Below are 22,887 nucleotides of genomic sequence, written 5' to 3'. Positions count from 1 at the left end.
AATATTTTATTTATTTATTAAAATAAATAAAGATTTATCCAATTCTATCTTAGAGTTGACGGGTAGTTCAGCCGTTTGGGTTTCTCTTTCCTTGAGAGTTGAGACGATACGGAGATGGGAAAGATGCAATCTTTCAAGGACGAGTTCACATTCGGTTTGTTCCATTCTTCTTTTGCTTCTGATATCTATAACACAACCTCTATTTTAACATATTTTCAGTGCACCTGCTGACTCTCTATTTTTCTTTCTTTTTTTCCTTTTTAACAAAACATTTCAGAGCAAAGACTTGAAGAATCGCGCGAAATCATTGCGAAATACCCCGATCGAGTCCCCGTAAGTCCACGCGTTATGAATTTACTAATTCATAGGCTCTGATCATTTGGTTGGTGATCAACTAATTAGCAACTGCGAACTATTTACGGCCATTATTTTGTAATTGATTAGAAATGGGGAATTTTGTATGTTATAGCTTTGTTTTTATTTCTGCAGGTAATTGCGGAAAGATATTCAAAAGCTGACCTTCCTGATATGGAAAAGAAAAAGTAAGTTTTAATCTCTAGTTTAACTTCCCATAGCATTTTCAAAATAATTATGTACGCCTTTTTTTATATTCTTTCTGTTCTCCTTTAAAAGAATTGATCTTTGCTTATGTCTACTTTAATTATGATGATGATGCTCTATTGTGCTTTTACTGGTTTGTTGGTATCTGTTACTATTGGCATGACAAAAGTGAATGAGGCGAATAATGGTGATATTCGTGTGAACTTGAAACTTGAACTTGGGATATTTTATGAAAGCCGGATATTGAAGAAGAATCAATCAGTATTATTATTGTGATATCTCGGAGTTATTAACATTTTTCTTGAACTGATTGAGAATTAAAATTTTCTTCCAAAGTTTTGACTTTTCATTGGCCTCTTTTAGTAACACAATCATGGATTTTACTGCTGTGAGAGAATGTGAAAAACATACTGATCAAGATTATGGATCTGGTTTGTTGCATGGGTACTAAACACAATCAACTTCAGTGTAAATATGAATAACCCCATATATTTTGACATATGTTTGTGTTTGGGGGAGTGCGGAATAATTGTGTTTAACTGCCCAAAAGAATCTGAGTTGTGTTTGACAAAATACTTAGCGGTGGTCAATTATGGGGCTTAGTCTGTTATGGTGCACAAGTTCATGTTAGAACTACTGTTTCAATAGAGTAAAATTGCTATTGAAAACAATTTCTGGACCTAAATTGTTATTGAATGTCCTGGGGCCTATCCCAATGGTTAGAGTGTTACCTCAATGGGGCTGGAGTAGCCAAACTTTTCTCTGGGGATGGATGAAGGCACAGACAGAGCTGAATTGCTTCAGAAGGAACTGACACATCGCTGCAAAAAATTTTCAGAAAAATTTGTTTGTGAAATTTCTGTGCTTTTTCTTTACCAAGAGTTTCTAGAGAAGACTTGATCTTGTTATTTAACTTTCGGGTTACTTCTTCAGGTTTTCACTTTCTGTGTACTTGAATGCTTTTTTCTTTTAATAAGTTTACTTATTTATTAAGCTAAAGAATAAAATAGTGGATGGAGCATCGCATGCACTGATTAATATTTCCTTTCATGATCTTTAATCTTTTGTTTATTCTTCAGAACTACTCTAACTTGGTTTAGATGGTCTCCATAACTTATTTCTGTTGGTTATTTGATGATAGATTTCTGGTTCCTCGGGACATGTCTGTTGGGCAATTTATTCACATTTTAAGCAGCAGGCTTCACCTGACCCCTGGAAAAGCTCTCTTTGTATTTGTGAAAGATACTTTACCGCAAACAGGTGAATTTCTGGAAAAAATAAAATAAAAAATTCATGTTTTTTGAATATTGTATGGAGCTATCTGAGAGAATATCTACTGATATGTTAATCTACAACTATTATCTGCAGCGACTTTAATGGACTCAGTCTATGAATCCTTCAAGGATGAGGATGGATTCCTGTATATGTGCTACAGCAGTGAGAAAACCTTTGGTTATGAAAGAATTCAGACTTGTTAATACTTGAACTTTGTTCATGGCTGTGTGCTACTGTGCTTTACATGCCACTCCTTGTTGTGAAATGATGTATATAACTCAGCATGGCCATTGATGTTGTATTATCTGTCTTAGTTTATTCTGCAGATTGTTTAAACATCAGAAATGTCTCGTGTGTGGATATAACTTGCGTGTGGATATAACTTATGATTCCATCAACCTGCTTTGACGTTTCATATGCAATCTATTTTTTTTGGGCAATTAGTTTCAGTACTCTATAATTCCATGTCTGAGAATCATTTGTATTGCAGATAGTGGTTGAGGATGTGCTTTTTATTTATATATCTGTCTCCTCTTAGAGTTATGTGGGAAAAAAGAGTGAAAAAAAACACCAAAGCTCATACAAGTGGAGGGAATACTGTATTTCGTTTGGGTTCGGAGGGAATAAAATAATAAATCGCCAACGGAGCTCAACATCTACAATGTATTGTTTAGTATTCTGATAAGCTTCGCGGCCTGGTGTGGGATTTGCGTGGGCCAACAAATTTGTTATTATATTTTATATATTTAAAAAAGGAAAAGAGAGAAAGGGGGAGAATAAAATGTTACTTGAAAACATGTACATTTGAGAAAAACAAAAAAATCAAAAACAAAAGGAGTTGGGCGGGCGAGAATGAGAGTTCAATCACTACGATTCACCGCACCAGTTCGCTACCTTCGGAGGTCATCATATATTTTCCGAAAATAAATCCGGTACTTTCTATGAAATACACAAATTTATTGCATTTAATTATAAGAAAAACTCGTACAAATTATATCAAACCCAAAACACAAGACCTCAAATTTTGTAGTATATTCTTATTTATGTAGTGTATATACACACTTTCATATGTGATGATGATACTTCGATGAAAGGCAAAGAGCCCATTCAAGCAACAAAACTCCCTCGCCGACAGACTTAAAACGGCTTAAACGCAGATGCCAAAACAACTTGAAAATGACGAAAAGCTTTAAAATCCAAGGATCGATACAAAACATATTCCCACTTTCCAAAAATTTCAGATTTCATATAACCATCACTTTAAGAGAAGAGTTTGTGACCTCCACCCCTTTTCCAAACACCACGCACAGGGACTGGTAATCCTTCAGCTGGATTCTGGTTGCCATCTAACCTGCTGTCCAATGGCTCAGGATCAGGTCCAGTATCAGAATTTTTTAGATCCAAAAGTGCAGCCATTGAGCCATCACCAAGCCGTACTCTGTGGAACTTTGAGGTTTTCTTCCGTTGCTTTCCCCCACCACCCCTATCCACAGAAGTTTGACTAGATCCACCCCCAGCAGATGTCAAGTCATTCTGACCCCTAAGCTGCTCATCCACCATTGGTTTTGATTTTCCTTTAGCACCACGATATCCATCCTTAGACAATACCTCCTCGTCTTCTTCTGAAGGTTTGAAACTTGATTGCAGTTCCCTAACAGTGCTTAAAAAATTATTCGCTACTGCATGCTTAGAATTACTGTCATTAGCCACGGTAGATTTCCCTTTATCATTTTTACAGGCTTCAGTAGCCACAGACTTCCCTTTGCTTTTTTTGCTGCCATTAGTATCTTTCGCCCGGACACTGATGTGAGCCCAATCATTGTCTAACTGATTATTCCCTTGCAAAGTAGCATTGTAGGTCTCGATCAACTCTTTCTGTTTCAGAGCATCAGGACAGAGCCTGGCCAACTCAAGAACTAAATGTGACAAGCCATATTGCTTCACATATTCCAGATATTTTCTCGTGTCAATCAAACCTTGCCGGTACTGTGCAGTTATGTCTTTAAAAGCAGTATATTTGTCTTCATCATATTCAAAAGCAGCACGCATCCTTTCTACCAAAGATCTGTTTGCAGCTTGAATATTCTCAACACTCGGCGCAGGCTGGCTTATCGAAGGCATTTTGTCAGTTCTCATTGCAGAAACCGGAGGGAAATCAGAAACAGAAGGTTCTACTGATCCATTTGCAAGATTTGGAGCTGATGCAGAGTGGGTTATCCTTCTGATGTTGCCTGAGTTCCTTGAAGAAGCAGATGAAACTGCTGTTGACTGGGCCAGTACCTGAGCCTGAGCAGAAGCTGCTTTACACGACACAGTACGGCTACCACTAGAACTTTGTGACACAGCAGATCCAATGTTTGCTGCACGCCTAGGTTGGGTTGAGTTATTAGATGATAGCACAGGCCTTTGACTTGCTGATGGCCAACCAAGGCCTGCATGGAGAACAGTTACATTTCTGTTATTTTTGCGCCGCAGATGTGCTGCCATGCTATTAGGCAAACCTTCCGAATTACTTCTGGGATTTTGTTGACTGCTGCTGGAAGCCATGGGAAGGGGAGGAAAAGAAGACTCTTCCAGAGGTGCTGTCCTTGAGTTTTGACCCAAGGCTTGAAGGTATCTTGAAGCTAATTCAGAATCGGTTGTTGCCAATGATTCAAATGGCTGAATGAGTGTATCAATATCTTCTGCATCTCCATGATCAGAGACTAGTGATCTGGAAGATGATGGATCATAAGAAGTGCTATCAGCACCAACTGTCTCCAGGCTTGCCTGAATGGCCATAGAAAGTTCATTAACATCAGATGACTCGCGATGAAATGTCCGTCCCCTTCCACGACGATGTTCTTGTTCATTATTTCGACGATAACGAAAGCAAATTGGGATCTGATACACAAAATTTGTTAAAAATAAAAAATAAACAAGCAGGGAAATAGAGGATGCAAGAATTCAACTGCAACAACAAAGATAATTACAAAGGATCAGATCCCCTTGCATTTACAAATGGAAGAGAAAACATGCCTGAAGAGCTGCATTACGTTTAGCACGAGACATACGCCCACCATGTTCAATTGCATTATGCCTCTGGAAAAGAAGAAAAAAGTCAAACCATGTTCTAATGTGGTAAAAGATCAAAAATGAGATTGATAGGGTTACACCAAGAACACACAGAAGTAACCCGGCAAAAAAAGCATACAACCTTCAATATTCATATGGTCTAAGAGGTTACCTTCATCTCTGCTTCAGATTGAAAGACGACAAACTTTTTGGCAAGACACGCTTCATCCTCACAGAGAAAATGATCTCGACGAAAGTGAATCTGTGCCAGTCAACAACGCTTGTTAATAAGGCGCTCTTAGTTTGAAAACAATCACGAAGCAGCATAAAATTTTAATGCCATTCAGAATCAAAGACAGAAGAGAATATATCTCGCCTCTAGGTCATCATAATTCTTGTAATATTCATATTGACCTGGATGCTGCCTGCATATAACAACAAACAATCACAGAAACAATTTAAAGTCCTAATGGTTCTAAAATGAATATTCACAAAGTTTTCATTAGGAGGAGAGAAAAAAAGGGCACACGTTACCTTTGGCATATATGACAAGTATAGTGTTCTGTGGACATATGTGTATACAGCTCATTATCCCCATAGAACGGGGTTCTACAAAATTCACACATAGGATGCCCCATAAAGCCGCCTCTTTCACTTTCAGTTCCATCAACCACCGAATCACCTGAGTTTATATGTTGATTCAATTGAGCTCTAGTATATAATTTTTGTTCACAAATAAATACCTGTATTGTTCAAATAAATTGGTGAGACAATAATGCTTTAAACAGAAGGAACATAGATTTAGTTAACTAATACATGCAAAAAAAATATTGAGACCATGCAACCCAAGGCCAAAATTTTATTTTTTTTAAAAAAAAGGTGTGTGGCCATATTTTCATTAAGACAGTAAACAAGGAGCCAAGTGGCATCAATTTTGAGGACTATTTCTTGGAAAAATAACACTAAATAGATATATTTCTAACACTTCTGTAGGGCAAACACCCAAAAAAAAAAAAAAAAATTCCATGAACAAGATGCCAGACATATAAATCTCACCTTTCGTCCTTCCAAACATAGACTGCACATAAGCAATTTATGTCGATGAAATAAATGGCCCTTCAACTGCTCAATATTTCTAAACCTAGCCCGTCGCTTTGACCCATCATTTGGTCCCTCCATGTTGTCACACACACTACATGAAAGCCGGCACATTGCCTTGATCATCTTGTAGTGATCAACATCATCAAAAAATGCCTGTGTGTCCTCGTGATACCAGTATGAACCTACTCGGCCTTCCCTCAATTCAGTTGGCAAGACTGAGAAGTCACTGATCATCCTGGTATAGTCACCTAAAGCCTGAAAAGAAATCAATCAGAAGGGAAGTTCGTAAATTAATCAGTACAAATGGATTTCCATCAACATTCACCAAACTAAACAGAAATTAGTTGTCTAAACATTTAAGTTTAGTAATTGACATCAGTAAGAAAGTCATACAAACATCAAATTTTAATAACTAATATAATGCCACAACACACAACTTCTCAGTATTAGTAACGTGTTCTATTGGCACATCATTAAGCAGAGAGAGACGCACTTAAATCAAAGCTCAAAAGCCATCATATCACGTTCATCATTTCAAGGGAAATCCAGTGCTTGGATTTACAATATCTAGCTTGTATATGAATAACATTAAGATTTGTGTGTCTTCAAATCTATAGCACACTTTTAGAGGGCGAGTTACAACTACTCATACCTAGTAAATACAACACAGTAGCATAGCAATATCAATTCGAAAAAAGTGAACGCCGACAAAGACATTGACAAGATACAATATTGCAGCCGGGAATTACAGTTGAAATAATGTATAGCAGAATTATGATGAAATCTATTTGTTAGTGTTGACGGTAATTGAAAGAGGGAAAACCCTAACAGACCTTGGTGACAAAAACGACGTTGTTTTCGGTCTTGCAGATGCAGCAACGGCGGTCCTGGCAAATGAATCGGAGCCGAGCCACGCATGTCGAACACACTTCTCGATGACCGCACCCCCCGTACGCAACCCATTCCAAAGTATCGGCACACACCGCGCAGCTATCGTCCATCTTCTCTTGATCAAAACCTAATTTCACCTTCAAAATATAGATGACAATACAGAGAGGATACGTATGGCAAAATCTTTATAGACGCGGTCGGATGATGATTTCAGATGAATCTGGAACGATGGTAGATTTTTTCGATGGCGATGTATACAAATATTAGTCTCCGAACAATAAATAAAAAGGGGCTGTTGGGGCTCCGCAATAATAATATACTTGCCTTTGCCTAGGGGAAGCCCGGAAATCACCTTTATTTTGGGATTAGAATTTATTATAGATTTATCAACGTAATTGTGGACCGGGATCAAACCAATCGGTTGACTCTATAAGTGAAGGCTGAGGTCTTTCTTTCTTCCTTTTTTTCCCTTTAAACGAAAGAAGTATCAATAATTGTTTACATACGGGTCCATGACTGTAATTTTGACATGAGAACCAATTATATACAATTAGCTATTTAGACAATCATAATCCTATTAATTATTTAATAAATTATACAATATTATCTAGTTCTATCCAAATATATTAGTTATGGTTAAAATATATATATAAGTAGAACCTTGATAAATTAATAGTCTTAAAATTATTAATTTAGTCAATATTAATATATTGGTAAATTAATAATCATTAATTTTTATAGAGTAATATCATGTTCCTACTATAAATTTTTATAAAATATAGAGGTAGTGCAATTAAAGAATATAGTGATTCTATGAAGCTGTATGATACGATTATAATTTAATCTTATATAATTGAATGAATCATTCACTTACTAATCCTTTGGCTAGACCGTGATTACATAATAACTTATAAGAGAAGACTTTTTGGAGCCAAAATATTAAGTTGATTCTCTCTCTTATTTCTCTTAACATAGCACATAGAATATAACAATAGCTTCTCATCTGAAAGGTATAAAGAAAGTAACAATGACCAATGAAATGCGTAAAGCATTATACCAGTATGACACATAAAATCATTGATAGATTATACGTATTTAGTTTCAAATTAGTTAATTATTAATTTATGTATTATTTGAGGCCTGTTAAAAAAACAAGATTTTTTTAAAGTTATCATTTAATAAACTTATCAAATTATTAATTTACCATGTTAGCATTAAGTTGAGACTATTAAAATCTATCATTTAATCGAGCTTATAAATTTATCAAGTATCAATTTAACGAAGTTTTCTAGAGAGCTTTTGTGACTGTTGACGTGTCCCCTGGAGCGAATTTAGGAAATTGTACCCTACGTTTTTTTTTTAAGCAATAATACTTTTCATGGTTCTAAGGAAGAATACTTGCAAAACGACACAAGAAAGAAAGCTAGAGAAAAATATGTTAGGAAAATATATAATAAAGGGATCACACCCGAGGAATATGGTGCGGGGGCTGGAGGACCGTCCATAACAAAAGGCTACTCTAATTATTATTTCTCTATAACTTATTAAGTTGTTATCTTTATATGAATCACAATCCCCTTATGTGAATTATAGTTCAATCATTTCTCTACTCTTTATATCAATAATTATTGACTCCTTTTTAATACTCGTTGTCTCTACATATATAAGTTTATGTGTCTATGATTCAAGTTTGCATTAGTGAATTGAAGAGTCACAATAGCATGTAAATTGTGATATTATCTTTTAAATAATCAGATAGTGTGTGTGTATATACACACACCCCCTCCCCCACCTAACAAGATAGTAAATAATTACAAAATGATGATCATCATTTATGCGATATATATAATCTTAGAATTTATTAAAAGAGTCCTTAGTTATGTTAAATATTAAAACTTAAACCCTTGGCTAATTATATTATCCAAAAAATCATGAGCCCATATCCCCCAAGTGGATTTAGGCCGTAATAATTTTATTAGATAATTAGCTTGGATCGCTCTCTTATCTTCTATATCACACCTCTCACAGTGAGTCTTAAAGGAGTGGCTTGCATCCTCTTGTACTGCACGAGAAACACATTTATCGCATGATGAGTGACATGATGTAAGGCATATATCATGTATATGCTTTTGTACGACATCAATAGCATGAAGCATAATGCCTTAATTTTTTAATGTATGACCATCACATGAATTTAATGATCCCATAAATCTGTTTTGCATGTCCTCTGTAAAATAGGAAAGTATTTTAGCTAGCTTGCATGTTTGCACGGTGTGATTCTATACATGTAGAATGTTACGCGGCAATTCGCACGACAACTTTTTTATTAAATTGGTAATGAGTCTTAAGTATGTTCATTAGGCCTTATGGGCCTACTAGTCTCGTCTGCCTAATCTTTGATTAGAACTTATTCTTATTTTACCTTATTTTTGGACCTAAAACCATGGACATTTGCTAATTTGCTTGTGCATTTTTGTGTATATCCAACATTATACTGTATGTAGTTATATTTTAACAAAAAATTATTAGAGTCTGACTGAGTAAACATAATATACTTGAATAGTGAGAGATTCAAAAATATAAAAATAAAAAATAAAAGTGGTCTAGTAATTACAAATTTTGATGTGTTGGGAGAAAATATATAGTACATTAGAGATAAACAATTAATTGTTACATGTGTGACATGTATAATTGAAATCAAATATTTTAATATTAATGTGGAACAAAATAATAGAGACAACAAGCAGCCATTTATTCAACTATGTTTGTACGCGTACAAACATTATATTTCTTAATCTAAAGATTATTCAATTTAAAGCGTACATAAATTAGCGATAATAGACAATACACAACTCCAATGAAATGAGTTGTACTCTCGATATCGCAGCGAACATAATGGAGGTGAAAAATAGGTTTAAAAATCACAAGAGATCCAAAGTGGCTCATCAAATTGGCCCCTCAGTTTATCTCCAATGTCATCCTCGAGACGCAATTTCCCCAAATCTAGCTGATTGCCTGGATGCCACGCTGGCGTTCCATTTTCATATCCGTTCCATGTCAGCCTCCTTAATCCACTGCCATCCAATTTGACCACATATAGGTCTCCATATGGCTGGAACTGATTGGGCCACGACACCGGCTCAGCCATCACTGCTCCCAGATTAGCCGTGAACAAGAGCCACTCCCCATCGGCACTAAAGCAGACGTGATTAATCCTCTCCCTGTCCACGTCACCTGACCCCTCAGGGCCGGCCACATGGATTCGCCTTAGACCAGAGCCGTCAGGTTTAATAACATATAGACTGAACGCTTCAACGTTATCTGGATTATGCCTGTTGGAGGAAAAAGCTATGAGGTCTCCTTTAGGTGACCAGCTTGGCATTGTATCAATCCACGGCCCATCAGTTAACTGACGAATGTCACCGTTAAACTCGCCGTTGACAGCGTCAAGTACGAAGAGATTCTTGTGACCGGACCGTCCTGAGCGAAATACGAGAAACTTGCCATCTGGCGAGCACGAGGGGAAGGCATTATTTCCTGTTTCTTCTTTCGTAAGGATCTTTACATCACATGGGATTTCTTCCCTATTGTTATCATCGGAAGGGTCAAGTTGAAACGAAACTCGTGCAATCTGGACCGTCGCTCTTTCTGACTGAAAAATTGGACCGGTAGATGTGTAGATGACGTGTTTCTCTGTGGGACTCCACGAGTTGTAGAAAGCTGTACGGTCTTTGATTAGAGTCCATCGTTTAGAACCGTCAGATTTAGCGATCTTGATTCCAGCATTCAATTCAAAATCATGATTGAACACAATCAAACCACCGTCTGGGGAGAAGGAAGGGAATGAGCCGTTGAGTCTAAGCATTCGAAGTTCTTTAACCGGAGACGCTACCGGTTCCAAATGAGGAATGGTTGACTGGCCTTCGGTTGACTCACCTCGAAATCGATGGTAGCCGATGAACTCTGAATTAGCAGAGACAAACGGGTTGTAATGGTGGAAATTCGGGTTGAGTGTCTCAGTCACCGGGTAAAACTCCTTTGATACGCGATCATAAATCTCAATGTGTCGAAAATTCCTATTTTTCCTCCGAGTTGCAACGGCGAGTCGTTTGCCATCGTGAAAGGCGGCGGGAGTAAAGCAGTGAACACCCGGTGGTGTCACACGAGTAGGAGCTATCGGGAAACCAAGAAATTCTAAATTTTCCGGGAAGCTAACTCGGAAAATGCTCCACCAGCCATCATCAGCTTGGCGGTGGAAGTAAATGGTGGAGTCACCAGACCAGGTGGGCCAGCCGCCTCGTTCGCATACAATCACTCGCTTATTCGGATCAGATTCTTGAAAAACAACTATATCCGTATTAAGCTCGTGGAATTCACCAGGCCAAGGTCGAGACTCATAAGAGGCAACGGTTATAAATTTGCCAGAGTAAGAAACACTAGGACTGTAGTCGACAACTCCATAAGGGGTCAATCTGGTAAATTTGCTTGCCTTAAGGTCGGTGGAGTAAAGAGCAGACCAGCTCTTGAAGATTTGGTCGGGCTGCTCATGGGCTGAAATGAAGAAGAGCTTGTCGTTTCTTGCAACAGGGCGATCGTGAAAGAGGCTGCAGGGAATGGAAGGTAACAGCTCCGTTTTGGACGATCCGGGTCGGGTCTGGTAAATACGGGGAGAACCGGAACGCTCGGAGATGAAGGCGATTGTTTGATCTTGTCCGTCGACAAACTGGGCGTTGAAATTGATGGAAGTGCCATCGGTGAGGCGATGCTCGTGGAATTTTGGTGCATTGACGAATGGCGATTTGATTGAGAAAACGTCGAAGCCGTAGTAAGGCCTGCCTACAGTGGTGAAGACGATAGTGCCTTTCGGTTCCATATACATTTGAACCGATGACTGTTCAGTGACTGTTGGTTTGAAGATGGTGGTGGTTCTATGGCTTTTTAATAAGCGGCGAAAGTGGAGTAAAGATAGACCGACTCTATCTGTTACCTGGGTTGTGCGTATGTAGTGACGTAGCATTTTTGTTCTTTAGCATTTAGTTTGACCCTCTGAAATTAATAATTAAGAAGCCAAATAGTCCATTACTTCTTGCGCCAGCTTTGAAGATAAACTCTTAAAAAATAAAATTTGAATATAGAAGGTTTTTTATTTTCTTTTTTTTTTAAATTCTTGTTTGTATACAAGATAAGATTAGAGGTATGTGCAATGTCCCGTCAAAGCATTTGTAAGTCGTTAAAACATACAGTAATTTAAATTGTTACATGTATTTAGGAATATCATGAAATACATCAAAGAATTAAAAAAAAAAAGAACTTTTAATACCCAAATCAAGATAAAAAGGACCACATGAACACATAAAAAATCAAATAAAATTATATAAAGTATAGATATGAGCTATAGTTTAACCCAAAAATATAACAACTAGCATCACGTTATTATTAACAGAGTCATGTTCTCAAAGCTCAAATAAGACAAAAAAAAAAGATTATAAATCTAACGATTAAAAACAAAGCATAAAGATTCGATAACATTAGATCTAAATCAAGATTTCCGGCCAAGTCCACCTTTTCAGCTTACAAATACATGCTAAAATGATTGAGGAAGGACTTTTGACTATTTCATCATTAGCAAAAAAGAAAATCAAATTCGGATTTACTAAAAAACTCATAGAATACAAACTAATGAGAGCGTTGGAGTGCCCTCCACGGTCACATTCGAGTTAGCTTTGCGGAGAGAATATTAAAGACAAGAACAAGTAATCAAGTATATTCTGAACTGTTACTTCATTAATTACATGTTCTGGATCAGTGAAGGATTTTTTATCCTTCAGTTTTGATTGACTAACTTTTAAGTGGATAAGCAATTTCATTTTTAAAAGAAGCAGAGAAGAGGGCTGTAAACTTAAATTGGGTTCTATCTCCTGTGTTAAAAATTAGAAAAGAAGTTTGTGAAATAAAATATTAACTAAATAGGCATCAGCAAGCATATAGGGTTTTATGGAATTACCAATATAACTATTCAGAGTTCCGATTTGTTCTACCAAAGTCGGTAACTCGGGTAATAAAAGTACAACCCACAACGTCATTGTTTCTTTGTATGCTCGTTTACTTTAGATAAGAAAAAAAAAAAGACACTAATTATCGGCAACCGAAGAAAGAAAATCCACCCCCCAACCCCCATTAGGAAATCTAACTTGATCCTCTATCCATGGCGAAGGCGACCATTTTTTTTTTTTGGTGTCTGCTAGGTGTAATTAAATTGCCTATTACAAAAGATAGTGAAATATATGAAGAAGACTTTGGAGAAGCTCAGGTTGATTAATGCTTCTGGCTGCGAAATACAAGTATATTCAAGACTCGTCCTTTTTTTTAAAAAAAAAAATTAATATCGTTCTTGATAATCGATTTTTATGGCCCATTTTGTTTTGTTGTGGTCATGCAGGCGGTGAATGTAATAGGATCCCTCAGGAAGAAAATGAGACCATGTCACTTGACGAAATTCATCGAGATTGTCCACATCTAAGGCCTTTGAGTACATGATTATAGTTAATCCACATTTAGTTCTCCTGAATCTCAGTATTAATTTTTCTCTCATTTCAAATTTATTGGCAAACATTATTTTTCATTTTAATTTAGAAGAATTGTTATAATTATAAAAATTTGGTCGACACAAATTGCAGTAACGAATATTGTGTTCTTATTGTAGATATTTCACAGATCGCTGCTTCATCAAATCTCACAATAATATTCTTCGGGTCTTCTAATACTTCTAGAATATATTTGTGGCAATTTAATTATTAAATTTAAAAAGGGAAAACTACTAACAAATTTTCACAAATACTAAGCCATAAACAAACAAGTATGTTGTTCAATTTGAGATATTTTTTTTTCCTTTGTACATATATTCTAATAAATCATAAATTTTTTAAAGGACATTATGACGTAAAAAAAAAGAAGGTGGGGCTACTTATACTCTAAAAAAATACTCTTAACACTCTAATTTCTATAAAAATATGTATTATAAAAATACTCATCATATTAATTACTATTAAGGACAATTTATTATAAATTAATATTACATAATTACTTTGAACACTTATATAGCACATTCACTATTCAATTTATTATTCTCGTACCTTAAACCTAATTTTTTTTATTTTCCACATCTTAATTAATATGTTGACGAACAATGAGGAAATCAATTTTGAGAATAAAATTTGACTATAAAGCATGTGTGGTATTTTCTATTTTAAAATAATAAAATGAAAAAAAGGTAGAAAGTGCTGTAAAAGAATTTTTTTTTTTTGCCTTTGACCTTTCTTCTTCATCTCTTTTCTTCTTCTCCTCCTCCTTTTTTTGTTTGAATTATTTATAGAATATTTTTTATTACAATGTTCTCATTGCAATTTATTTTTGGTGCAAAATTTAATATTGGAGAAAAATAAATAAGAAATTAATAACTAAAATTATGTTAAACAATTTATCTATAACTTGACCTAATTATATTGTTGTAAGTGTATATTAAGTCTTTTAAAATTAATGTGCTAAATAATTTTATTTGTGTTTTAAGTAAATAAAGGTAAGTAACTTAAATAGTACAAGTAAGGATATTTTTGAAATTTAAAAAAATGTACAAAGTAAAATTTGATTTTTTTTATTAATTATTGTATGGGTGTGGAGTTATAGAATATTTAAAATAATATTTAGAGTGTAAATATCCCATAAAAAAATATATTTAATGCTTAACCGAGACAAACTTTTTATTTCGTTGCAACGTCCTTTGCTTCATGCAATCCGCTAACAAATTTGGCCCACATCACAGATTTGTATTTTGTTAGGGTTAAAGTGAAATGCTTTACGAACTTGAATCCAACTTCAACTAACGATGACAGTAGAGGTTGGGGACAAAAAGATGAAAAAAAGAAAACGATGTGGGTGGTAAGGAAGTGCGAGTTCAAGTAATTCACTAAATTACTTTCCTTTCTGATTTTCTGAAGTTGTTAAAAAAGTAAAGTAACCAGTTGAGACAAGGCAGTAAGTAACAGTGGAAAAGTTTCAAATATATAATTCAAGGATTATATATATATACAACAAGGTGTCCGGACGATCCCCTGATTTGAGGACCAAATAATTAGTGCAGCTCAAAGCTCAATGCTGCACAGTAATTTCTGCTTCCTGCACAGGAGGTATCTACTCTCACAGTGCGCTATTGCTAATAATAACGCTAACTCGAGCGCCGCAGCCTAGCTACTTAAATCCAATATTAATATGCAAGACAGATGAGCTTGCATGTTAAAGCATATATTATAGCTAGCTATATATACGTGTTAATTATATGAAATTTTCTGATGATGAGCATACAATATGTTCAGCACTGCCGCTATAAAAGTATAAATTATGTATAGGATTATTCCGATTAGTTTTTACAGTTACTTCAGTAGTCCCATTGACTTTAAATGAACGGCTGATTGTGCTCTTGCTCTTTGTTTCTGAATTTTATTATTTTTATTTTTATTTTTTTTAAAGCAAACAAACAAACTTATCAAAGTTTTTGCACGGTCAAATATCTTCAGCTCAGTGCGACATTTTAGAAGAAGAGATTATAAATTTGAGGGAACACGGCATAAGGCAACATTAACAGCAGATCCAAGAGATCGACTTTTAGAATTTTGAGAAAGTTCATCAATAAAAGCAAGAATTCCACCAATGTCTAACCCAAGGTAACCATCTATTATTACTTAATTAACAACCTCAGATCTCCATTAATGCCTTTTCTGTTCATACGATTTTTATTTTTTCAATAATTAGGATGGAGGGTAAGGTGGCGCTTATCACTGGTGCAGCTAGCGGGATCGGCGAGGCAGCAGTGAGATTATTTGCTGAGCACGGAGCCTTTGTTGTTGCTGCTGACGTCCACGATGAGTTAGGCCATCAAGTTGCTGCATCTGTAGGCACAGATCAAGTTTGTTATCACCACTGCGATGTCCGAGATGAGAAGCAAGTTGAAGAAACAGTGAGGTACACATTGGAGAAGTATGGAAAGCTTGATGTTTTGTTCAGCAATGCTGGAATCATGGGCCCATTAACAGGCATCCTAGAACTTGACCTCACTGGATTTGGCAACACCATGGCCACAAACGTCTGTGGAGTTGCGGCAACCATTAAGCACGCAGCTCGTGCTATGGTGGATAAAAATATCCGTGGCTCAATCATTTGCACTACGAGTGTTGCCTCTTCGCTTGGAGGAACAGCTCCACATGCATATACAACATCGAAGCATGCTCTAGTTGGTTTGGTCCGAACAGCGTGTAGCGAGCTTGGCGCTTATGGGATCAGAGTCAATTGCATCTCCCCGTTTGGAGTTGCCACGCCTCTTTCATGTACAGCTTACAATTTGAGGCCAGATGAAGTTGAAGCTAATAGTTGTGCGTTGGCTAACCTGAAGGGCATTGTTTTGAAGGCCAAGCACATTGCGGAGGCGGCATTATTTCTTGCTTCTGATGAATCTGCTTACATCAGTGGGCATAATTTGGCTGTTGATGGAGGCTTCACGGTGGTGAATCACAGTTCTTCTTCAGCCACCTAAATGTGTGCTGATAATAGTAAATGACTCACAGGTTGCAAGTAGCCTTTTTTTTTTTTTCCGTCTCCCTCTTCTTTAATGTTATAATTGGAATTCATTTATTTCTTAGGTGTAAAATTTAAGTGATTTTGTCGAAGTCAAACCTTGTTACCAGCACTTGGCATGTGCAATTTCCTTGTAATCTGCAGTGTTATCTTCCATCTATTTTCCACATCATAAAGTTCATGAATCCTGTCCGCCCACGTCTTATGCTTAGCAGACCCTCAACACCTTGTCTTCATCTTGCTTGTAATACAAAGTATAGACCCTAGAACAAAGGAAAGTAAGCGATTATAATAGTCTTAAAATCCGGGCAACTTATTCAAGACATGCAGGTTTCTTTCAAAAAGCATATAGTAAATTCAAATAAAAGTTGAAATATTTTAATACATAACTTTAAAATTTGTAATAATGATAAAGTTTGCCTAAAAATTTACCCTAGTAAAGTTAACGTGCAGTTCGTTAATGTGGTGCATATTTTTCAGTAGTGTAGCGTTTTGGTTAACTAGCTAATTGTGAAAGCTCCTGCAAATAGGAATATGATCCTCTTATGATCTGAACTCTATTGAGTTTTTAAAGTTTTTTAGTTATATATCTTTTAATGGTAGTATATATGTAATATTTAACTTCTTTTATTTTTTTATTTATTAACTACCAATTAATAATTGAATTATTTGCTCATGACATGATTAGATTAGGAGAGAATCGTGATCATTGCAAGTAATGTTCTCGTACTTATTGAATCCTTTCCATATTTAATTCTTGATATATATCTATTTATTTTAAAAGGATCTTGGAATCATGTGGATAGCATTAGGGATGAGCAAATAACCTGATATGACCCGATCGTATCCAAAAAAATTGAGTTCGGATCGAATGTTAATGAGCTTTCAACCTGATGCAATCTGAAAATTCAATCAGATTGACACTAAATCAAAAATAAATAAATAAATATTTTAGATATAAACTTAAGAGTGAGCAAATAATCCAACCCGATCCGATATGATCTGATTTGATAGTAGTAGTCTATTTTAATTTTTATTTATTTAATTTCATGGTAGTTGTTTTTTATTTTTTGTTGAAAATTGGTATAAAAAAAACGAAATTGGGATAATTGCATTAAACTATCTTCTAATAACTAAAATAATTTGTAAAACAGCTCAAAACAAAAAATAAAAACAAAAAACAAAAAGCCCAAAATTTTGATCCGGTCCAACCCAATTCGAGTATAGTTTGAATTGAATTACAAGTTCGGTTTGAATTCAGATCACTTTTTTCTAACTCTTTCAAATTGAAACCCCATTGGGTTGATTCAAACCCAAATTTGCCCACTCTTAGCTAGCGTCCAATGCTGCTGTTTTTTTTTCCTTTTTTTTTTTTGTTTTTAATAGGGGAGCAAATAAAGCCCAAATATAATATGTTAATCAAACAAAAAGACTGAAAATTACTTGATCATGCCCTTCCAAGCCAATACAACTAATAAATCTGTCGGTTTAGCTCTTAGAATAACTTGGGAGACAATTTTATGTAGTTTCTAGTGTCCAATTAGTAGCCGAGCTGGAATCTCTTTCATGTGGGTTTCTAGTTTCAAGGGACCTGATGTTCCATGCAGATGCAATATTAAACCAGTGGCCAACCCAAGTCGCTGCCCAAACCTTTTGACACCGGATCTAAACCCATTCTTAATAATGAACATGCCAGGCTATTATTGGAAATACACGCGACCGCCTAGTGAAACTGGAAACTTGGAAAGCACGTCCGAGAAACATTTTAAAAAATTTGGATTCCACCCTGATCCCACTGTTTGTGATTTGTCAAAAACTCACAATTATCCTTTAATTTTGCACACTTAATTTGTCACCACCTGGGGGTCAACAACATGACAATTCCTTAACGTTCACGTTTCGAAAGCTAATTAAACCAGACAGTCAAAACTAATAGTCCTATGTCAAGCCATCACCTAAAAGTATTTCTCCTCTAAACATGTGTTCAGATGTTCTAGAGTTTAATTATACCCAAAACCAATATCAATTTCAGTTCCTCTCTTTGAAACAATCAGATCATTTTTTCAATTTTCCGATTTCAGGACCAGTGCATACTGGTTGAAGCCTTGCCATGGCGTTAGTGGTGTACTGGTACGATTTTATTTGTTTTGGCATTGTGGTTGCTGCATATATAGGCTCCTTATGGATTCTCTGGAGGAAGGAAGGTGCCTCCAGATGCGATGACAATACCATTTATGAAAGCCTGCTAGCAGCTCAAGCTGACGGTGATGGGTTCGTACGTGCCACCCATAAGGCTCATGTTGGCTCAAACCAGCTTTGGTCTAGTTGCTGGAAAGGGGTGCACCCTGGCTGTCTCTTGCTGACTCGGTTCTTGTCATTTGTAGCCATGGCTGTGTTTCTGTCTTGGGATATTTTGGATTGGGACGCCAGTATCTTCATCTACTATACCGAGTAAGTTGTTATTTGTTACTGTGTGCTGTTCTTTTTATTATTATTATAATTAAGAATGAGTTTCATGTTGAAATTTTTTCCAATCAATCACGATTCTAGCTAACGAGTATAGACAGATAATTCAAATAAAAAATGAGAACAAGATAGAAAGGTTGGTTTTTAAACTAACGGCATGTTTAGAATTGTGATTGGGCTATAATTCAAAATTTATAATATAAAAATGTTTGGTAAACACTTGAGATTATAATTTGAAAGTTATATTAATTTTATCCAATGCTTGTATGATTAAAAAAAAAGCTATAACATCTTTATTATTTTTTCGGTCAAAATTATTATATAGGAATCATATAATTACCGTACATTATCAACTTTTAAATGTACCTCAATATTAAATAAGGCCTACACTTAATAACTAATTGATAATGTTCTGTTTACAAAAGATTAATTTGCATACAAAATTTGACTCTGACGGCTTATGAACATATTTATAAACTAAAAATTGTTAACTAATTACTTATATTATTCGTCCGTTGTCACGTGATAAATTGTTGGAAGGTCACATTTATCCCACAGTCCACATTCTATAAAGTGTAGCAATATACATAATAAATAATGCATAAATCTTTCATTAATGAATGAACAGTAATGGCAAAAATACTCATTTGCCCAACCAAGAACAGCAAAAGTCAAGTTGTGTTACTATGCCAACAGACAACTGTGTGATTCCCGTAAGTATAATTTTGGAGCCAATTCTGTCTCCGAAATGATGGCTAAAGAAGCATCCTATGAGGCACGCGCTATCCTTCTTAGTTGCCAATTAAGACTTTTTAAAGTCACGTGCAACTTGCTCTCTGGGAAGTCAACGGTTCTGTGGAACAAGAAACAGAGATCTTTCATTAGTCAAACAAAAATGCAGAAAGAGATCATAAACCTGTTTGAAGATCTAATCTCAATCTCCCTTTTCGATTCTGCATTGTGTTGTTAATCTTGATATGTCAAATTCAGATAAGGAAGGTCTAGCGTACTGGCTTAGATGGGAAGTGCCAGTATGTGCACTGATAATCTTAGTCCCAACTTCGTTAACTTCGTGTTTAATCAAGAAAGCAAAAGCAAAGCCTTTGTTTTTGGATGATCTTTGGACACCATGTTGGAGAAAGCTCAATCCTGTCTGGCTTCTCATCTATCGAGCTTTTGCTTTTCTTTGTTTGGCTTTTATGTTTGAGGCGGCTGTTGCTTTAGACGGAGCTTTTGCCTTCTATTTTTATACACAGTGAGTTCATACCTGAACTCCCTTCTGGGATTGCTTTTGGTTTGCTCAAGATGAATTCTTTCTCACCAGCGTTGTTCAAAAGCCAATACATGCATTTGAATTAACAAATACAACAACAATGGGATCTTGTCTAATAGATTCTAATTTAGCACCATGGATATTAATTGTTTTTTAGTTTTCTGTTTTGAGATGACAATGTGTTTCATTCATTTGGTTTAATTGATCTGCAGGTGGACATTTACATTAGTTATGGTCTATTTTGCGGTACGTAATTCCCTTCGCCATGCTTAATACACACATGCATATATTTGACATATGGTAACTTAAAAATCATTTTAGTTTCTACATTAAGCTGCCACTGAATGACTGAATCACACATTAATGTTTCTTTTGTGCAGTTGGGAACGGTGATATCTGCATATGGATGTTGGGTTTACACAAAGGGACATCCTTCCGCAAATGGGGTGAGGTACGAAATTCTGAAAAGATACATGGAAGAAAATATAATTACGAACGGTATGACATACAGAGAAAAAGAAACTAAGGGTAACATCAAGTTACAAAGCCACTATGTTGAGGAGGAGATTCAACAAAGAGCCGGGTTTTGGGGATATCTTATGCAAACGGTCTATCAGGTCATTCATCAAGATACTAGCCTCCAAACTAATAATTTGCTAGCTAATTTTAATTTGTCTCTTCTTAACGGTTGAAGTTAGTCTTCATATCATACTTTTCTTTTCTGCAGACTTGCGGTGGCGCTGTCCTCCTAACAGACATTGTATTTTGGTGTGTTATAGTACCATTTTTATCAGATGCACATTTAGGCCTGAACACAGTGAGTGTCCACTTCTCCCGATCTGTCTCTGTATACCTCTTTCATATATAAAAATTCCTAATCTCTATAGCAGGGTTCACTTCCGTATATTTCTTCCTGCGCTTGTGATTTAAATTCTCACAAAAATTTATGGATCTGTTCTTGGCAGTTGATCGCTTGCATGCACACATTGAATGCCGTTTTTGTGCTGCTAGATACCGCTCTCAACAGTCTTGTAAGTAGTATACACTTAAGTGGAAAGAAGGTCGCCTGAATTTGTTCTGCCTTTTCTGCTATACTCAATACACTGTACGATTATAGTTACTCAACTACCATCTTGCTCTTCAGCCGTTTCCTTGGTTCCGGATTGCATATTTTATCCAGTGGAGCTGTCTCTATTGTGTATTCCAATGGGTCATTCATGCCTGTGGTTTTACATGGTAAGCATAATTAATAAATCTTGCCCTGAAATTTTGTATCAAATTCAAGAAGTGATAACATATCTGAAGCATTTCTCAGGTGGCCGTACCCTTTCCTTGAGCTTGATACACCCTGGGCTCCTTTGTGGTATATTTTTTAACTCCATTGTTGTCCATTTCGTTTTCAGCTTGAACATTATACTCTTTCCGTTTACCAGCTAAATAATATTTCCATTCTGCAGGTATTTTGTTCTGGCCCTGGTCCACATACCCTGTTATGGCCTATACGTATTGATTGTCGAAGCTAAGAATTCGATTCTTCCCACTTTGTTTCCTCGTGCTTTCATAAGATCTTACTAGTATATGGTTCATGTAGTCCATTCTGGTTCTTGTGCATGTGAAGAAACCAGTACATCGGCCCTCTAGAAAATGTTGGACATCTTAAATTTTGCAAAGAATGGGTTATTTGAACTCATTAAAATCTTCTCCACTCCACACCCACTCTTGAATATATTTTTTTTAAAATTAAGATATCCCATACTTGAAACTACTATGTTAGTCAATTTTTTTTAAAAATTAAAATCCTAAATTGTTGTTTACTCTCTTTGAACCCTACGCTAATCATCCTCTTTTTTTTTTTTTTAATAAGAGGTGAAATAAGTAGAGCATAGTTTTTGGCTCATTTCTCTCCCAAATATTTTGAGTTTTTTTCTTCATTTCTTTTCTCTGTTCGAATATTCCTCCATGCTCCCAAATATTTTGAGTTTTTTTCTTCATTTCTTTTCTCTGTTCGAATATTCCTCCATGCTCTATTGTTTTTTGTTCGTATCTTTTGCGCAAGTTAATGTGCCCCTTGAAATAATTTGAGATGAAAGTTTATAATGAGATTATCTTCTAATTGACCAAAACCTAAGAGAGTTGTTGGCTGGGTTTCTTGCATTATATCACTTCTCCTGATCCAGGCTTTTAATACTGATAATAATATTTGAGATGGGTAACATAATAATAATACTATTTGAGATGGGGTAACTTGTTTTAATGTTTGCATTTGCTGTTCAATCAAATTCAAATATAGTTTTTTGTTCAAGTATATTTTCTTTCCAAGGAGAATGAATGGAACTTTGAGATATAAGGTAATTGGGATATGAAAAAGATGAGAGAAAAAGGGTTTTAAAATAATTTTTGTAAAGTGAATTTATTTACTTATTATTTTAACATAAGGGTATATTGTGAGTTTACTTAGTGTTTTCGCGGTTTTCAAATAGCTCCACCCTTTTGAAAAATATGTTTTCCCATTCGTTCACCCTCTGCCTTTCCAGAATTGTTCTAATTCTTCAATTGTATCAGAACTTTCAGTAATATATCATATTAATATAGGCTGTCCAAGAAATTTTGCCAGACAGATAATTTGATAGTTTGGGAGGTCA

At 35.6% G+C, this 22,887-nt stretch overlaps 5 protein-coding genes across 6 annotated transcripts; 3 read left to right on the top strand and 2 right to left on the bottom strand.

The window, feature by feature from the left end:
* Positions 1-16: 16 nt before the first annotated feature.
* LOC102622129 (autophagy-related protein 8i) lies at positions 17-2,276 on the top strand. The gene is made up of 5 exons (XM_006492331.4): positions 17-154; positions 278-333; positions 490-542; positions 1,703-1,821; positions 1,930-2,276. The coding sequence occupies exons 1-5, from the start codon at positions 115-117 to the stop codon at positions 2,037-2,039; spliced, it is 378 nt and encodes a 125-aa protein (XP_006492394.1). The 5' UTR covers positions 17-114; the 3' UTR covers positions 2,040-2,276.
* Positions 2,277-2,772: 496 nt separating this feature from the next.
* On the bottom strand, positions 2,773-7,337 carry LOC102621840 (E3 ubiquitin-protein ligase HEL2). The gene is made up of 7 exons (XM_006492330.4): positions 6,825-7,337; positions 5,947-6,246; positions 5,425-5,633; positions 5,267-5,315; positions 5,063-5,152; positions 4,855-4,917; positions 2,773-4,719 (listed from the first exon to the last, which is right to left on the bottom strand). The coding sequence occupies exons 1-7, from the start codon at positions 6,990-6,992 to the stop codon at positions 3,097-3,099; spliced, it is 2,502 nt and encodes an 833-aa protein (XP_006492393.2). The 5' UTR covers positions 6,993-7,337; the 3' UTR covers positions 2,773-3,096.
* A 2,276-nt stretch (positions 7,338-9,613) lies between these two features.
* On the bottom strand, positions 9,614-11,849 carry LOC102621537 (uncharacterized). Its single transcript, XM_006492329.4, has one exon. The coding sequence runs from the start codon at positions 11,759-11,761 to the stop codon at positions 9,797-9,799; it is 1,965 nt and encodes a 654-aa protein (XP_006492392.3). The 5' UTR covers positions 11,762-11,849; the 3' UTR covers positions 9,614-9,796.
* Positions 11,850-15,094: 3,245 nt separating this feature from the next.
* LOC102615979 (short-chain dehydrogenase reductase 3b-like) lies at positions 15,095-16,711 on the top strand. The gene is made up of 2 exons (XM_006492397.3): positions 15,095-15,599; positions 15,688-16,711. The coding sequence occupies exons 1-2, from the start codon at positions 15,586-15,588 to the stop codon at positions 16,463-16,465; spliced, it is 792 nt and encodes a 263-aa protein (XP_006492460.3). The 5' UTR covers positions 15,095-15,585; the 3' UTR covers positions 16,466-16,711.
* A 1,779-nt stretch (positions 16,712-18,490) lies between these two features.
* LOC102621078 (uncharacterized) lies at positions 18,491-21,941 on the top strand. Of its 2 annotated transcripts, none has more exons than XM_006492327.4 (8): positions 18,491-18,957; positions 20,458-20,491; positions 20,626-20,862; positions 20,973-21,062; positions 21,211-21,276; positions 21,390-21,481; positions 21,561-21,608; positions 21,703-21,941. In XM_006492327.4, the coding sequence occupies exons 1-8, from the start codon at positions 18,617-18,619 to the stop codon at positions 21,818-21,820; spliced, it is 1,026 nt and encodes a 341-aa protein (XP_006492390.2). In that variant the 5' UTR covers positions 18,491-18,616; the 3' UTR covers positions 21,821-21,941. The 2 variants fall into 2 exon arrangements, with proteins under 2 accessions (XP_006492390.2, XP_006492391.2); XM_006492328.4 differs by lacking the exon at positions 18,491-18,957 and adding an exon at positions 19,812-20,227.
* Positions 21,942-22,887: the final 946 nt, after the last annotated feature.

The sequence above is a fragment of the Citrus sinensis genome, chromosome 3 (assembly GCF_022201045.2).
Source record: "Citrus sinensis cultivar Valencia sweet orange chromosome 3, DVS_A1.0, whole genome shotgun sequence".
NCBI lineage: Eukaryota > Viridiplantae > Streptophyta > Magnoliopsida > Sapindales > Rutaceae > Citrus > Citrus sinensis.
This window is presented reverse-complemented; position numbering and strand designations above follow the sequence as displayed.

Bases quoted from the DNA above. Each gene is read 5' to 3' on its own strand.
- LOC102621537 (XM_006492329.4), bottom strand. From the start codon at position 11,761: ATGTATATGGAACCGAAAGGCACTATCGTCTTCACCACTGTAGGCAGG.
- LOC102621840 (XM_006492330.4), bottom strand. From the start codon at position 6,992: ATGGACGATAGCTGCGCGGTGTGTGCCGATACTTTGGAATGGGTTGCG. The intron at 6,247-6,824 runs GTCTGTTAGGGT...ATTTCTTTTCAG, and splicing joins ACGTCGTTTTTGTCACCAAG to GCTTTAGGTGACTATACCAG. The intron at 5,634-5,946 runs GTGAGATTTATA...TGAACAATACAG, and splicing joins TATGTTTGGAAGGACGAAAG to GTATTTATTTGTGAACAAAA.
- LOC102621078 (XM_006492327.4), top strand. From the start codon at position 18,617: ATGGCGTTAGTGGTGTACTGGTACGATTTTATTTGTTTTGGCATTGTG. The intron at 20,863-20,972 runs GTCATTCATCAA...TCTTTTCTGCAG, and splicing joins TTATGCAAACGGTCTATCAG to ACTTGCGGTGGCGCTGTCCT. The intron at 21,063-21,210 runs GTGAGTGTCCAC...TGTTCTTGGCAG, and splicing joins CACATTTAGGCCTGAACACA to TTGATCGCTTGCATGCACAC.
- LOC102622129 (XM_006492331.4), top strand. From the start codon at position 115: ATGGGAAAGATGCAATCTTTCAAGGACGAGTTCACATTCG. The intron at 334-489 runs GTAAGTCCACGC...TTATTTCTGCAG, and splicing joins AATACCCCGATCGAGTCCCC to GTAATTGCGGAAAGATATTC. The intron at 1,822-1,929 runs GTGAATTTCTGG...TATTATCTGCAG, and splicing joins AGATACTTTACCGCAAACAG to CGACTTTAATGGACTCAGTC.